General features: G+C 49.5%; 1 protein-coding gene across 1 annotated transcript in view; it reads right to left on the bottom strand.

The window, feature by feature from the left end:
* Positions 1–16,334, bottom strand: part of LOC143934093 (sulfotransferase 2A1-like) — a 448,037-nt gene that overhangs the window by 30,736 nt on the left and 400,967 nt on the right. The window contains exon 3 of the mRNA XM_077457405.1: positions 13,091–13,232. Coding sequence (XP_077313531.1) covers positions 13,091–13,232 — 142 coding nt within the window. The remainder of the gene's footprint in view (positions 1–13,090; positions 13,233–16,334) is intronic.

Below are 16,334 nucleotides of genomic sequence, written 5' to 3'. Positions count from 1 at the left end.
CAGACAGCAGTCGCTTCCATCGCCATCCATACCCGCCTCTAGAACCAATCCCCGCCACTCTTTCCATACCTTTTCATATGCCATCCAGGTGGAACCACTTATGGACCGCCGTATCCATTCCGCAGCGACTCCAAGGGCAGAGCCCAGATCCACTCCAGGCAAGGAATTCTTTCTGCTGCTGCGCCGGGCGCCAGTTCCCTGAACTTGTCCCACTGAAAACGAGACAATGAGTCAGCCAAGGAGTTGTCCACCCCCAGGATATGAATGGCATGCATAAAAACGTTCAACCGCAAAGACCTAAGTATTAACTGCCGCAAAACCTTTATGACCGAAGGCGAGGATGCGGACATGTGATTAACTACCTACACCACCCCCATGTTATCACAATTAATCCTCAACTTCAAATTTCTGCATTCCTCCCCCCACAGCTCCATCAACAGCATCACCGGAAAGAGTTCCAGCAACACCAAGTTACCCAGGAAACCCGCTTCCCTCCAAGACCGTGCGGCGACGGCTCCGCGCTGTCAGAAACCATGAAACAGACTGAGACAGAAGTACAATCAAATCACACTTGTTTATTAATAAAAATAAAAAGGTAAATAGAAAAAAGCGTAATCAAGCATAGCCAGAGTCCAGTAGCCAGAGGTAGTCGGGTAGTCAGCCAGTCCAAAGTTCATTAACCAGATCGGGTAATCAGCCAGGCCAGAAGTCAGGGATCCAAGGAGAGCAACTGCTAGCAGGATAAGAAGCCAGGAGGGATGTCAGCAAGCCAGTCTTGAAACAAACAGCAGGAGATGGTTCCTTGTGATGTGACCAACGCAAAGGCAAAGGAAGAGTGAGCTGGAAGGCTTTAAATAGGCAGGTCAGACGAGCATCATCAGGAACAGCTGGTAACTGTGGAAAGAGAAGAGAGCTGGCAATTAGCCAACAGCTGAGCGGCCAGCCCAGAGGAGGAAGGGCTAAGCCAGCCCTGACAGTACCCCCCTCAATGACCCCTCTCCCTTGGAGGAGAACTGTCTATGGAACTCGCGGAGGAGGATAGGGGCATGTACGTCAGAGGATGAAACCCAGGAGCGTTCCTCCGGACCATACCCCTTTCAATGCACCAGGTACTGTATGCGCCCACGGAACCTACGGGAGTCAACAATGGATTGTACCTCATACTCTTCATGGTTCTCAACCTGAATAGGATGAGGACGTGGCACCGAGGTGGTAAATCGGTTACAGACCAACGGTTTCAATAAGGAGACATGAAACACATTTGAGATGCGCATACCTGGAGGAAGGTCCAACGCCTAAGCTACTGGGTTAATCCTGCGAAGGATACGGAAAGGCCCAATAAACTGAGGTGCAAAATTCAGTGAAGGAACACAAAGCCGGAGATTGCGAGATGCCAGCCAGACCCTGTCCCCAACCTGGTAGGAAGGCGCAGGCAGGCGTCTGCGGTCAGCATGGAGTCTGTACCTATCATTAGCATGATGCAAAGCCTCCTGGACTTGTACCCAAGTGGAACGAAGACCACGGAGATGCTCCTCTAATGCAGGAATACTCGGTGGAACAAATGAGTCAGGCAACATAGTTACATAGTTAGCAAGGTTGAATAAAGACACCAGTCCATCCAGTTCAACCTGAGTGAGTGCCTACAATTGTCCCTATCCCTGTACATTGAACACTCACATCCATCTCTACCCTCAACGAGCCCACAATCCAAGGTCCCTATTCATATCTCATACATCTCATATATATTCTATTTTTTATTTTATTTATTTTTTATTTTATTTATTTGTTTTTAAGGTTGAACTGGATGGACTTGTGTCTTTTTTCAACCTGATTAACTATATACTAGGGCTAATTTTGGACAGAAGCCAATAACCCACCTGCATGTCTTTGGAGTGTGGGAGGAAACCGGAGTACCAAGAGGAAACCCACGCAGACACAAGGAGAACATGCAAACTCCAGGCAGGTAGTGTCGTGGCTGGGATACGAACCAGTGACCCTTTTTACTGGTAGGCGAGAGTGCTACCCACTACACCACTGTGTCCAACATGGAAGGTTGGAAACCATAATTCGTCATAAATTCGCCATAAATGGAGACAATCGGGAGGCCGAATTCAAGGCACTGTTGTGAGCAAACTCTGCCCAAGTTAATAAGTCAGACCAGTTGTTATGATGGTCAGAAATATAGCAACGTAGGAATTGCTCCAAGGACTGATTGGCTCGTTCTGCAGCCCCATTAGACTGCGGGTGATACGCAGAAGAGAACGCAAGCTGGATTCCCAACTCTGCACAAGAGGCTCGCCAGAACCGGGAGACAAACTGACTGCCCCTGTCCGAGACAATCACCTTGGGTAGCCCATGTAAGCGAAAGATCTGCCGAGCAAAAATGTAAGCCAGTTCCTTAAAGGTGGGCAACTTCTTAAGTGGAATACAATGACACATCTTTGAGAACCGGTCAACCACCATAAGGATAACTGTGTTGCCTTGGGAGTTGGGCAATTCCACAATGAAATCCATAGACAGGTAAGTCCAAAGGCCTCTCTCCATTGGGTATGGGTTGCAGGAGGCCCACTGGAAGGTGTCGTGGAGTCTTACTCTGAGCACACATGGGACAGGCAGCTATGAAGGCAGTAACATCAGCCTGTAGACTAGGCCACCAGAATTGTTGGGAGGTGGCTGAAAGGAGTTGATTCTTCCCAGGATGGCCCGCTGCCTTGGGAGAATGGTAAGTCTGGAGCACTGCAGTATGGGGACTCTCTGGGACAAAGCAGCGGTCATAAGGTTTATCAGGAGGAGCATGGACCTGAGCAGCAAGAATTTTGTCACCCAAAGGAGGAATCATAGGAACCAGAACCGACTCCGACTTGGAAGTGGAGGAAAATTGTTGTGACAAGGCATCAGCCCTTACATTCTTAGTACCGGGTAAGAATGAGACAATGTAATTAAAGCTCGACAAGAAAAGAGCCCATCACGCCCTTCTGGGAGAGAGTCGCTTAGCCTCAGACAAGAATGTAAGATTCTTATGGTCAGTAAGAATAAGAACGGGCACAGTGGTACCTTCAAGGAGATGTCTCCATTCTTTCAGGGCTAAAATGATCGCCAGCAGCTCTCTGTCACCAATCTCATAATTACACACAGCAGGTGACAATTTCTTTGAAAAGTAGCCACACGGATGCATAGCACTCTCAGAGTTAGGACTAGGACGTTGAGACTGAAGTGCGCCAACACCAGTCTCAGAAGCATCAACTTCTAGGATAAAAGGCAATGTAGGATCAGGATGCGCCAACACAGGAGCAGAAAAAAAAAAAGGCAGCCTTGAGAGTCTCAAAGGCCTTAATGGACTCCGGAGACCAACTCTGTGGGTTACTGTCCTTTCTGGTCATATTAGTCAGAGGCTTGACCAGGGACAAGAAGTTACGAATAAACTTCCGATAGTAGTTTGTCAAAGCCCAGGAAATGCTGCAGAGGACGTAAACCCACGGGTCGAGGCCACTGTAGGACTGCCAACAGTTTCTCTGGGTCCATTGAAAAACCAGCAGTGGAAATGACATAGCCCAGGAATGTAACCTGTTCACGATGGAACTCGCACTTTTGCAGTTTACAATAGAGATTGTTCCCTCTAAGTTTCTGAAGTACACGACAGACATTTGTGTGGTGGCTCTCCAGGGACTTGGAAAATATGAGGATATCATCGAGATAAACCACCACACACAATTGCAACAAATCTCGGAGGACATCGTTAATAAATTCCTGGAAAACTGCCCGGGCGTTACAAAGGCCAAAAGGCATTACCAGGTACTCATAATGGCCTGTTCTGGTATTAAACGCAGTTTTCCACTCGTCACCCTCCTTAATACGCACGAGATTGTATGCCCCTCTCAGGTCAAGCTTTGTGAAAACCATTGCTCCCTTGAGGCGGTCAAATAACTCTGTAATCAATGGAATCGGGTAGGCATTATTAATCGTGACACGATTGAGACCCCTATAATCTATACAAGGTCTCAGTTCACCGCTCTTCTTTCTCACAAAGAAGAAACCAGCACCAGCAGGAGATGAGGACTTGCGGATGAAACCTCGAGAAAGTGTGTCAGCAACTTACTCCTCCATGGCCTTATCCTCCAAAACGACAAAGGGTAAACCCGGCCACGAGGAGGTATGGCACCAGGTTGAAGGTCAATTGCGCAATCATAAGGCCGGTGTGGAGGCAAACTACCGGCTTGACCTTTATCAAAGACATCACCAAAATCACGGTACTCCTCCGGCAGGGAGGGTAGTGAAGCGGTGCACAGGACCTTGGATACCTTCAGGAAGCATGTCTCACTGCATTGTGGTGACCAGGAGAGAACCTCAGCACGGAGCCAATCAAAAGAGGGGTTGTGCCTCTGTAACCAAGGATAACCAATAATCAGTGGAAATCTGGGTGAGGAAATAACTTGGAATTGGATTATCTCATGGTGAAGAGCCCCTACGGCCATGGACAACGGCACCGTCTCATGAGTCACATGGGCAGGCTGTAAAGGTCTCCCGTCAAGAGCCTCAATGGCAAGTGGAGCGTCACGCAGCTGCAGCGGAATCGAGTGCTGTGAAACAAATGCAGCATCAATGAACAGGCCTGCAGCCCCAGAGTCGATTAGAGCCTGTATCTCGATGGACGACTCAGCCCAAGAAAGGGTGACCCAAACCAGGGGCTTATCCTTCTGGATAACTGGGGATGAAACAACGCCACCTAAGGTCTGTCCATGACAGGACCTCAAGGTTCGGGCGTTCCCTGGACGGGTAGGACAAGATTTCAAAAAGTGACCTGCCTGGCCACAATAAAGGCACAATCTCTCCCTCCTCTTAAAGGCTCTCTCATCCGCAGAGAGTCGCGTGAAGCCCAGGTGCATGGGTTCATCTTCCCTGACCAACTCGGTACCAGGAGGCATGGGAGGTGAGGGAGGCATGGGTGGGACTACAAAGCTCGAATGTACAGGAGGCTTCCGCAAGCGCATCTTAAGAGAAAGTCTTTCTCTGAGTCTGGAGTCAATGAGGATAGCAAATGAGATCAAGCTCTCCAGCTCAGTGGGTATATCTCGGGCTGCTATCTCATCCTTGATGGAATCCGAGAGACCATGAGAAAAAGCAGCCACGAGGGCTTCATTGTTCCAAGCAACCTCTGTTGCCAGAGTACGGAATTCAATGGCATAGTCGGCAACAGTTCTCGTACTCTGTTTGATGGACATGAGGCACTTGGCAGCAGAAGCGGAGCGTGCGGGAACATCAAAAACCTTTTAAAGGAGGCCACAAACTGAGGGTAACTCAAGACAACAGGTTTTTGCGTCTCCCATAGAGGGTTAGCCCAGGCCAAGGCTCTCTCAGAAAGCAAATATATCATGAAACCTACTTTGCTTCTGTCCGTGGGAAATGCCTGGGGCAGCATTTCGAAGCATATCTCAACCTGATTGAGAAACCCTCTGCATTGAACTGGATCACCCCCAAATCGCTGGGGAAGTGGAGCAGAACTAGACATACCTCTCATAGAGGTAATACTCGAGGTGGGTGCCTGCACAGAGACTGGCGCAGCAGCAGGGACAGCCTGCGACTCAGGTTGTACCGGAGCAGCCACCGTGGGGGATTCCAGGTGAGCCGTACGATTCAGGAGCGTTTGTAACGCCAAGGCAAACTGATCCATGCGGTGATCTTGCTCATCCAATCTGGAAAAAATATTACCAACAGTGGATTGACTGTATCTTCTGAATTCATGGCCTTCGCGTACTATCAGAAACCATGAAACAGACTGAGACAGAAGTACAATCAAATCACACTTGTTTATTAATAAAAATAAAAAAGTAAATAGAAAAAAGCGTAATCAAGCATAGCCAGAGTCCAGTAGCCAGATCGGGTAGTCAGCCAGTCCAAAGTTCATTAACCAGATCAGGTAATCAGCCAGGTCAGAAGTCAGGGATCCAAGGAGAGCAACTGCGAGCAGGATAAGAAGCCAGGAGGGATGTCAGCAAGCTAGTCTTGAAACAAACAGCAGGAGATGGTTCCTTGTGATGTGACCAACGCGACGGCAAAGGAAGAGTGTGCTGGAAGGCTTTATATAGGCAGGTAAGACGAGCATCATCGGAAATAGCTGGTAACTGTGGAAAGAGAAGAGAGCTGGCAATTAGCCGACAGCTGAGCGGCCAGCCCAGAGGAGGAAGGGCTAAGCCAGCCCTGACACCCGCTCCACTTGCCCTGAAAAAACGCGCCATATCCCGTTGAACCTGCCGCACCAGTGACCAATTCCACATCAAAATTGCTCACTGGTCCGGACATCCATACGGCCCGGCCGTTGTATGAGGATAGGAAATCATGCCACACCCTCAAATCCTCTCTGTTTTCCTTCGTCAAGCGAATGAAGTGAGTAGGGGCTTTTACCCCAGCGGTCGCCGCTGACAGCTGTCGGCAGAACACCCATCCCATAGGGATGATCTGGCAAGCAAAATTCAGTTTTCACAGTAACAACTGCAAGGTCCTCAACTGCACCTTACGTTGTCCCTGGATCTCTCAAATCTCCCCCTGCAAATCCTCCAGCTTGTCCACTGGTAACCTGCACTCCATGGCCCTGGACCCTCTATTTTCTGGGCTGCCAATGGCACCCCAAAAATGCCCAGACACGTCCCAATCTAGAAACAAGCTAAACGCCACAGACATGGAACAAGAAATGGAGCAACCCATGGGCAAACACTAGTCCACGTAAAATTTCTCCCTCCAGTGACAACCCAACAGCCGGAAGCTGTCCGGGTGCACCGGAAGCAACCTGAACGTCGATTCGATGGCCGCCTTTGCCATGAGCACCCCTTTTCCATAGCGCCGCACCCCCAGTCGCTTCAAATGAAGTATAGGACACCGTGCACACCTCAGGATCAATGAAATCATTGACCGAGCCACCCTTGGGGAAGGACAAGTGGTGTATGAGCCGAAACTTGTTGGGCTCCTTCTTGGGGACTACCCCCAGCGAAGACCCCATGAGATCCCCCCAAAGCCAGTCTGCAAATTGGCCCCCCATACGCCCCATGTCCACTTCTTTTCCCAATTTTTTGTTCACCACTGTGGGGTGCTGCAAGGCTGACTTAAGGTACCGGGCCTCAGGCGGCACCACCCTCAGTATGCAATGTATCCGAAAACCTTCTCGGAACCCTGACACCAACAGCCACTCAGCAACCCTGTCCAGATACTTACGAAAGGAAGCATCCTTTCCACCCTCACCGGCATCCTCCCTTTTGTTCGTAGCGTCACCAGTACTCTTTCCCCACTTGAAGCACCGCGACAACGCGAGGGCTCCCCCACAACCCGAACATTCGTGCTTGAATCTGCACGCACCCCCAAACTTGCAGATACCCTCATTGAACTGCCAGCACACTCCCCACTTCTTTCCGGCCGGCAGTCCTGAGGAGGGTGTACCCCCGGCCCCCTCCTGAAAAAACTGAGGCGGGGCCCGTGCCGAGGACATACAGTAAGCCTCATCCAGAGGTTGATATCCTTGTGATCCCAGCGCAGCTCCTGGCGATTTGCTTTCCGTTGCCGGAATTGCTCATCGTACCTGAGCCAGGCTACACCCCCGTACACCCTGTGCGCTTCCCCGATGGCGTCCATATAGCAAAACAAAGCCGAGCAGTGCTCGGGGTTCTTTTCGCCGATGACGTTTGCCAAAATCTCGAAAGCCTGCAACCAATTTGCAATCATCCGCGGAATCAGCCGATATTGCCTCTTCTCCTCGTCATCTTTCTTGGAGTCGTTGGGCTTGACCCTATCCAAGTTGAATCTTTCCAATGGGATCAGCGAGAATATCTCCACATACTCACCCTTGGCGATCTTTTTCCTGGACTTCCGACTTCAAATGCGATACCAGAGGGCCCTCGAAGCACCCCGATCCTGACCATATCTGACTGGCCTGCTGGCTCCGCTTCCCCTTGTCCCCACTCGTCCCAGCGACCGCCGCCGGTACCACTACCGAGGGGGCTGGGGGCGCCGCCACCGCAGCTGGTTCCACCACCGCAGGCCTGGTGCTCATATCTACCACCCAAGGCGCCGCCTGGACTGGTCGGCCCTGACCCCCCGAACATATCCTCCAACTCCCTCAACCCTTCCAGGAGATCCTGCATTTGTGGCGCGGGCTTAGGCAAGGTAGGTCCACGCCCTGCCATCGGCTGGTCTCGCAATCCCCGCTCAACTGTGCCACTGGCCCCACTGAGCCTGCAGCAGCCAACCCTGCAGAGATAATAAAACATGATCAATAGACTTACCGGGCTGACCAGGAACACGCCCAACAGTCGCTCTGTCGCCCTCCCCCGCTGGAACCAATAGATCATCCTCTGTGGACACTTCACCCTCTGATTTCGCGTCCAGGTCCCTCTCCAGCAATGAATTGAGTCCCCGGATGAATCAGCCCCAGAGGTCACGTCTTGTGGTTGCTTGCCCATCACGTCCACCGCAGGGGCTCCTCCTCCCCAGACCTCCGGTGCATACCGGACCTGGGGCGCCCCCGCGTAGCGGCCGGCACCTCCCCGCCTCCAGCCTTCTTAGCCACCTGTCCCTCAGCTTGGCCCCATCCCCTCGCCTCGCCACTTGTCCGGGCCTCTTGCCGGCCACCACTGAGCCTGCCGCTGTGGCCCCCTCTCTTCTCTCGTCGCCCCTGCTCGTGCTGGGGCCATCCCTCGCTACCCCCACGCGATCGGCTGCTGGGCTGGCAGACGGGGAACTGCCGCCTCCGCAGCCCATGGCCACCCCTTTTGCCTAAGATCAAGTGTAGTATCTGTTCTTATCAATTGCCAGGAGGTGGCGCTTGCTTCCGTCCCTGCCTCTATGCCTCTATGCCTAGGTGGAGCAGGGGTGGCGGTTGCTATGCAAAACCTGCTAGCGTGAAGGTAACCTGGAGCGGTTTGTAGCCGAAAGGGAAGCCTTCTGATGGGGATGGAGAACCACTGGTCGGCGCTGAAGGGCCGGGGCCCTGGCCTTCTGGCCTGGATTGGGGCAGCTCTAGCTCTGGTCAGTTTTTCGGTAGGGAACGCTGGCTCCCCTTTCTCCCACTGGGGGAACGGCCAGTACTTCCCGAATGTAATTAGGTAGGAGTGATGGGAGCGAGGGTGAGGCCTGATGGCAAAGGGCTCTCACTAAGCTCCTAGATCTCCATGCCTTTCTGCCTGGGGTGAGGGCTTCTGTGGTCTGGGCTGTGGGTCATGGATGTTTTTAACAAGCCTGTGGTGATGTGCCCCTGAAGTGGCAGTTCAGGGGTGCTTTACTCTCACTGTGAGAAATCACTTTGACGTTTGGCACCAAGGTCACTTCACCACAACACACATTTTTCACACTTGCCTTTTGGGCCCGGCCTTTTGGCTAGGACCAGGGGAAATTATTATTCCTGGCCGGAGGGCCGGCCATTGTATCTCACAATGGTCCCTTTCACTCACTCTCCCACTTCCTTCTTCCACTTTCTTTTTATTTATCCCCAGTGTTTGTCACTTTTTTGTATTTTTATGTTTGGTGTGTCATGTTTTGTCACTGTGTGATGAGTAGGGTGTTGGTCCTCGGGCCAACCCTGAAATTCTTGGGAGAGGGTAAACATAGGCCTTCTGGCTTAGTTTGCCCTCTCTCTCAGGGGGTCTCCCTTTGGGGGAGCCCCAATCGAGTACTTGGGTGGGTCTGTTTCGGCAGACCTTCCAGAGAAAGGTGGTCGTCTGGTTTCGGCCAGATGGACCTTGTACGGTACCTCAGTCCCCATCTGGAGCCTAACGCCCTGGGGGATCAGGGTATGGTCCTTCCTCGTGGAGGACAGTGGTACAACCTTTGCACATTTTTGTGTTGACTCTTTATGTGTGTGCACTTTTTTTGGCACTGGGTGGAAGTATTTAGGTGTGTTTTGCACGCCACAGGCTTTTAAAAAAAAGAAAAAATCAGAAGAGAGAGGGGGCAGGCCCGAGAAAAGGAGGATTTGGGCTGCTCTGTGCAAAAGCATGCCAATAGATGGTTTTAATCTTAGCTAGTCCCTGCTGAGCAGCTAGTGGCAGGAATGAACAGGAAACATTTTAAATCCTAATGATATTTTAGACCCTGACATGAACAAAAGGCTATGTACAGAGAAAATGCACATGATCTATATCCTTTTCTCCATGAGTGGTCCCCTATCTGTGTCTGTTGAGGACTGGGGTCTCCTTAACCCATCCCGACCAGCCGGATGGCACTGCTACACGAGCTGTCATAGCTGTACGTCAGCTCTTTAAGATGCTGTAGCAGGTTCACGAGCCAGCATCGAGTCCCCTTAGCCAACACGCATGCCCGGTGGGCACCATGACCACCAGGCACCTGCAAGAGCCAGGATCTGTGTGTGTAAAAACACAAATCCCTATTCTGTCAGGGGAGAGGAGACAGATTGTGTGTTCCTACTAAGTAGAAACAACAATCTCTCTCATCTAGTCAGCCACATCCCTCCTACAGTTAGAACACATCTAGGAACACATTTAACCCCTTGATTGCCCCCTAGTGTTAATCTCTTCCAAGCCAGTGACATTTATACAGTAATCAGTGGCTATTTTTAGCACTGATCGCTGTATAAATGTCACTGGTCCCAAAAAGTGTTAAAAGTGTCCGATGTGTCCGTTGCAATGTTTCAGTCACACTTTCCCAGTCCTTTATTAACCGCTTCAGCCGTGTCCTTTTTTTCCACAAATGGACAATTTTGAATAAAACACTTTTTTTTACATTTTGCTATAAAAAATATCCCCCAAAAATATATAAAAAACATTTTTTTTTCCTCAGTTTAAGCTGATATGTATTCTTCTACATATTTTTGGTAAAAAAAAATCACAATAAGCGTATATTAATTGGTTTGAGCAAAAGTTATAGCGTCTACAAAATAGGGGATAGTTTTATGGCATTTTTATTATTTTATATTATTTTATTATTATTTTTTTCACTAGTAATGGTGGCGATCTGCGATTTTTATCTTGACTGTGACATAACAGCGGACACATCAGACAATTTTGACACATTTTTGGGACCATTGGCATTAATACAGCAATCAATGCTTTACTAATGCATTGATTACTGTAAAAATGACTCACTGGAAGTGAAGGAGTTAACACTAGGGGGGTTAATGTGTTGCCTAGTGTGTGTTCTAACTGACGAGGGGAGGGGACTGTGCAGGGTAGATGACAGATCTCTGTTCTGTATGAACAGACGATCTGTCTCTTCTCCCTTCAGAGAACCAGAAAGTGTGCGTTTACACACATAGATCCCGGTTCTCCGTGTGTCAGCGGCAATCGCGGGAGCCCAGCAGTGATCGTGACCGCCAAGCACTCGCATTGGCTCGGGGGGTGAGCGGGGGGTGCGCGTGCCCCCTAGTGGCCACAGGGCAAGCAACGTTACATAATGTCATTTCGCCCAGCCATGCCATACTGCGGCAGCTGGTCAGTAAGTGGTCAATAATAAAAAACATTTGCAGTGACATTTTTTTTAAACCTACCAGAAGTACCCTGTTGCTAGGTGGTGCCTCCTAATCTGCCACTCACAGAAATGTGAGTCATCATTGCTCAGGAGTCAAAGGACAGGACTGTGTGAAAAAATTGCGTTATTTCCCAACAGAAAATGACGTGATTTAAGGCGGATCTATCTATATTGCCATAACAACGGGGCGGGACCTTCCTCCATTGCCACCTGTTGTTATAGCAACTTGCTAAACAATTGGTGCTACTGACACAGGAGCCACGCGCATGCGCGAGATCGAGATGTTGGTTACTCAGCATGCACCCTTATCCAGGAAGAGGTTGCGATTGGGCTTCATATGCCCACACTTATCATCAGGGCTGTCTTTAATTCTGATTGGACCCTGGGCAAAAATTTTCTTGGGCAATATCATAGCAATGGCTAGAAGAGGATCATCTAAATTGTAAGAATAAAAAAGAAATATGATTACTATCCACTAGCAAATATACAGATAGTTTATGTGTGTTTATGCCCTGTACACACGGTCGGACATTCTGACGACAAAATACGTCTGATTTTTTCAGACGGATTTTGGCCCAAACTTGTCTTGCATACACACGGTCGCACAAAGTTGTCGGAAAATCTGATCGACGGGACTATAAAAAGGCCAATAGCTTTCGTCTCGTAATTTATTCTGAGCATGCGTGGCACTTTGTCCGCCGGAATTGTCTACACACGATCGGAATTTAAACGATCGGATTTTGTTGTCGGAAAGTTTTAGAACCAGATCTCAAACTTTGTGTGTCGGAAATTCAGACGGAAAAAGTCCTATAGAACCCACACACAATCGGATTTTCCGACAACATGATCCAATCGCACATTTTCCATCGGAAAGTCCGACTGTGTGTACAGGGCATTATTACTGCAGTGTAAGGGGATGCCTGGAAAGAAAAATAAAAAATTCTGTGGCAGGAGCTCCGCTTTAATGATATCCCATCTTTTGCCTGAGTTTGCCAATTGCAGTAGGACTTAGTGATAGTCATCATATGTTTAGGGGTGACCACAGACACTTCAATACAATCAATGCTCACAGTATTGAGCCTCAACAGGATTTATCAAGCAATTGGATGCACGCTGAGAACCTTTGCTGTGTCCATTAGGAATGTGTGGATGATTTACCAATGGTCAGATTAAATATTTCCTTTAGGCTGCTTTCACACTGGGGCGGTATTCAGGCGTTACAGCGGTAAAAATAGCGCCTGTGTAGCGCCTGAAAAAAACCGGCCCCTTTCACACTGGGGCGGTGCGTTGGCAGGACAGTGAAAAAAGTCCTGCTAGCCGCATCTTTGGAGCGGTGAAGGAGCGGTGTATTCACCGCTCCTAAACCGCTCCTACCCATTGAAATCAATGGGACAGCACGGCAATAGCGCTGCAGCGGCGCTTTGTGGGCGGGTTTAACCCTTTTTCGGCCGCTAGCAGGGGGTTAAAACCACCCCGCTAGCGCCCGCAGACCGCCGCTAAAACGACGGTAAAGCGCCGCTAAAAATAGCGGCGCTTTACCGCCGATGCCCGCACCGCCCCAGTGTGAAAGCAGCCTTAGAGTATACTACATACAGTATGTGGTCATTGATGGCATATTATACAATACCTGATTTAGGATATGTAACAATGTAGACATCATTGTCTTGTACTTGGAATTCATTTTCTGCAATATTGAGACTTTCTTGGCTGTAAGATCCAGGAGAGAAGTTCACTCCTTTATATGTAAAATATTTAACCGACATTTGTATCTATGGATTATAAAAAAATAGTATTTGTTAAAACATCGAAATATATCAATAATAATGCATTCAGCAATTATAGAAATATAAACCCTGCCCCTATGACAGACGTGACCTCCATCCCCACATACACTTTATTAGCAAAAGTATTGGGACACCTGCCTTTACATGTATATGAACTTTAATGGCATCCCGTGCTTAGTCCGTAGGGTTCAATATTGAGTTGGCCCACCTTTTGCTGCTATAACAGCTTCAACTCTTCTGGGAAGGCTGTTCACAGGGTTTAAGAGTGTGTCTATAAGAATGTTTGACCATTCTTCCAGAAGCGCATTTGTGAGGTCAGGCACTGATGTGGACAAGAAGGTTTTCTATTGAGTTGAGGTCAGGACTCTGTGCAGGACAGTCAAGTTCCTCTACCCCAAACTTGCTGATCCATGTCTTTATGGACCTTGTTTGTGCGCTGGTGCACAGTCATGTTGGAACAGGAAGGGGCCATCCCCAAACTGTTCCCACAAAGTTAGTGCTGTCACTCTTTGAATGACAACTGCGCAGTCATACAACACTGTACCCAAGTTACATTTTTATATTTTTTTCCCCACAAATACAGCCTTCTTTTGATGGTATTTAATCACCTCTGGTTTTTTTATTTTTTGTTAAAAAAAATAAAATAGACTGAATTTTTTAAAAATACAAAACTGTTTTATATTTTGTTAATAAATTTGGAAAACAGGTCATTTTTCTCCTTCATTGATGTATGCTGAGGAGGCTGCACTGATGGGCACTGAAAGGATGCACCGATGGGCACTGATAGGCTGCATTGATGGGCACTGATAAGGCAACACTGATGGGCACTGATAAGGAGGCACTGATGGACACTAATAGGCGGCACTGGTGGGCACTGATGAGGTGGCACTGGTGGGCACTGATTGGTGGCACTGAAGGGCATTGATAGGTGGCACTGAAGGACACTAATAGGTGGCACTGATAGCTGGCACTGATGGCCACTGATGGGTGGCAGTGGTGGGCACTGATAGGTGGCATTGGTGGGCACTGAGAGGTGGCACTGATTGGTGGCACTGAGGAGCACTAATGGGCACTGTTAGGTGGCACTTATAGCTGTCACTGATGGCCACCCATGGGTGGCAGTTGTGGGAACTGATAGGTGGCATTGGTGGACAATAAAATTGTTCAAAATGTCTTGGTGTGCTGGCGCCTGAAGGGTTCCCTTCACTGGAACTAAGGGGCCAGGCCCAACCCCTGCAAAGTGACCCCACACCATAATCCTCCTTCCACCAAATAATTTGGACCAGTGCACAAAGCAAGGTCCATAAAGACATGGATGAGCAAGTTTGGAGTGGAGGAACTTGACTAGCCTGCACAGAGTCCTAACCTCACCCAATAGAACATCTTTGGGATGAATTAGAGCAGAGACTGCAAGCCTGACCTTTTGTCCACATCAGTGCCCGACCTCACAAATGTGCTTCCAGGAGAATGGTCAAACATCCCATAGACAATATGTCATACAAAACATGTCAATCATGTAAATATTGGATATGAATATAAAGAGCTGAATGCAAGGTGCAAAATAGTAAAAACAAGACCAGTTATAAAAGCGAGTCACTGAAAAAAGTGAGTTCAAGTGGGGCTGGTAGTCAAAAAAAATAGTAATAACAGTCCACCCTTGGAAGGGATTTAGGAGTCAAATGGAACAACCATGATCATAGACAGAACACCGGGGATGGTGTGTCCTTCACCTGGGGTGAGGGGTAAATGCTGGATGTAGTGGGCTCACATACCAGCGGCAGTGGGTCAATCACACTCAGAAAGCCAAGTAATGGAGCTCCGGTGTAAGACCCTGGAAATCTGACGGAGGAAGATGGAACTAGAACTTGGATTAGATCAATCAGGGCGCAGGCAGTGAATGCAAGACACTCTCATCAAGAGGAGTATGGAGATAAGAAGAACAAAAAATGCCCCATTGAGATCCATTGGTAAGAAACATGTTTTTTATTTTTTTATTTTTAAACAAACCCATCCGTTTTGACGTACACCATGTGGAGGCTTTTTTCCTCTTATCTCTATACTCAGGGGCCTAACTAGAAATCACAGGGCCCCATAGCAAAATGTTGTATGGGCCCCCCCCCCAAAAAAAAAATTAACTAATACCATTGAACAACAGATTACCTCACCCATGTGGCACAGTACCCAGGCAACAGCTTATATTCATTTCGAACAACAAAGTATGCAGTATACTGTATGCAGCCCCTGAAGGACACACATTGCTGACCTCCATCAGTACAGTGCAGACCCCCCAGCAGTACAGACACCCCTCAGTACAGACCCCCCAGCAGTAAAGACACCCCTCTTAGTACAGACACCCCCTACCTCAGTGCAGACCCCCCTTAGTACAGACCCCCCCAGTGCAGACACCCCTTAGTACAGACCCCCCCAGTGCAGACACCCCCCTTCAGTGCAGGACCCCCCAGCAGTACAGACCCCCCTCAGTAGTACAGACCCCCCAGCAGTGCAGACACCCCCCTTAGTACAGTTCCCCCCAAGTACAGACACCCCACTTAGTACAGACACCACCCCATTACAGACCCCCCCTCAGTGCAGGACCACCCCAGCAGTACAAATACCTCCCAGTGCAGACACCCCCCCCAGTCCAGACCACCCCCTCAGTACAGACCGACCTCAGTGCAGGACCCCCCTCAGTAGTGCAGACTCCCCCCTCAGTAGTGCAGACACCCCTCCATTACAGACCCCCACTCAGTGCAGGACCCCCCAGCAGTACAGACACTCCCCTTATTACAGACATCCCCCAGCATTGCAGACACTCCCCAGCATTGCAGACACCTCCCCCCTAAGTAGTGCAGACCCCCCCGAGTAGTGCAGACGCCCACCCCTCAGTGCAAACACCCCTCAGTAGTGCAGACACCCCCCCATTACAGACCCCACTCTGTGCAGACACCCCCCTCAGTGCAGACACCCCCCCAGCGGTGCAGACTCCCCCCTCAGTAGTGCAGACTCCCCCCTCAGCGCAGACCCTCCCCCTCGGTAGTGCAGACCCCCCCTTAGTAGTGCAGACCCCCCTCAGTAGTGCAGACCTCC

This window comes from Lithobates pipiens, unplaced genomic scaffold (assembly GCF_037356315.1).
Source record: "Lithobates pipiens isolate NorthernLeopardFrog02 unplaced genomic scaffold, aLitPip1_a1.2 Scaffold_27, whole genome shotgun sequence".
In the NCBI taxonomy this organism is placed as follows: domain Eukaryota; kingdom Metazoa; phylum Chordata; class Amphibia; order Anura; family Ranidae; genus Lithobates; species Lithobates pipiens.
The sequence above is the reverse complement of the archived record's forward strand: the minus strand, read 5'-3'. Positions and strand labels throughout refer to the sequence as shown.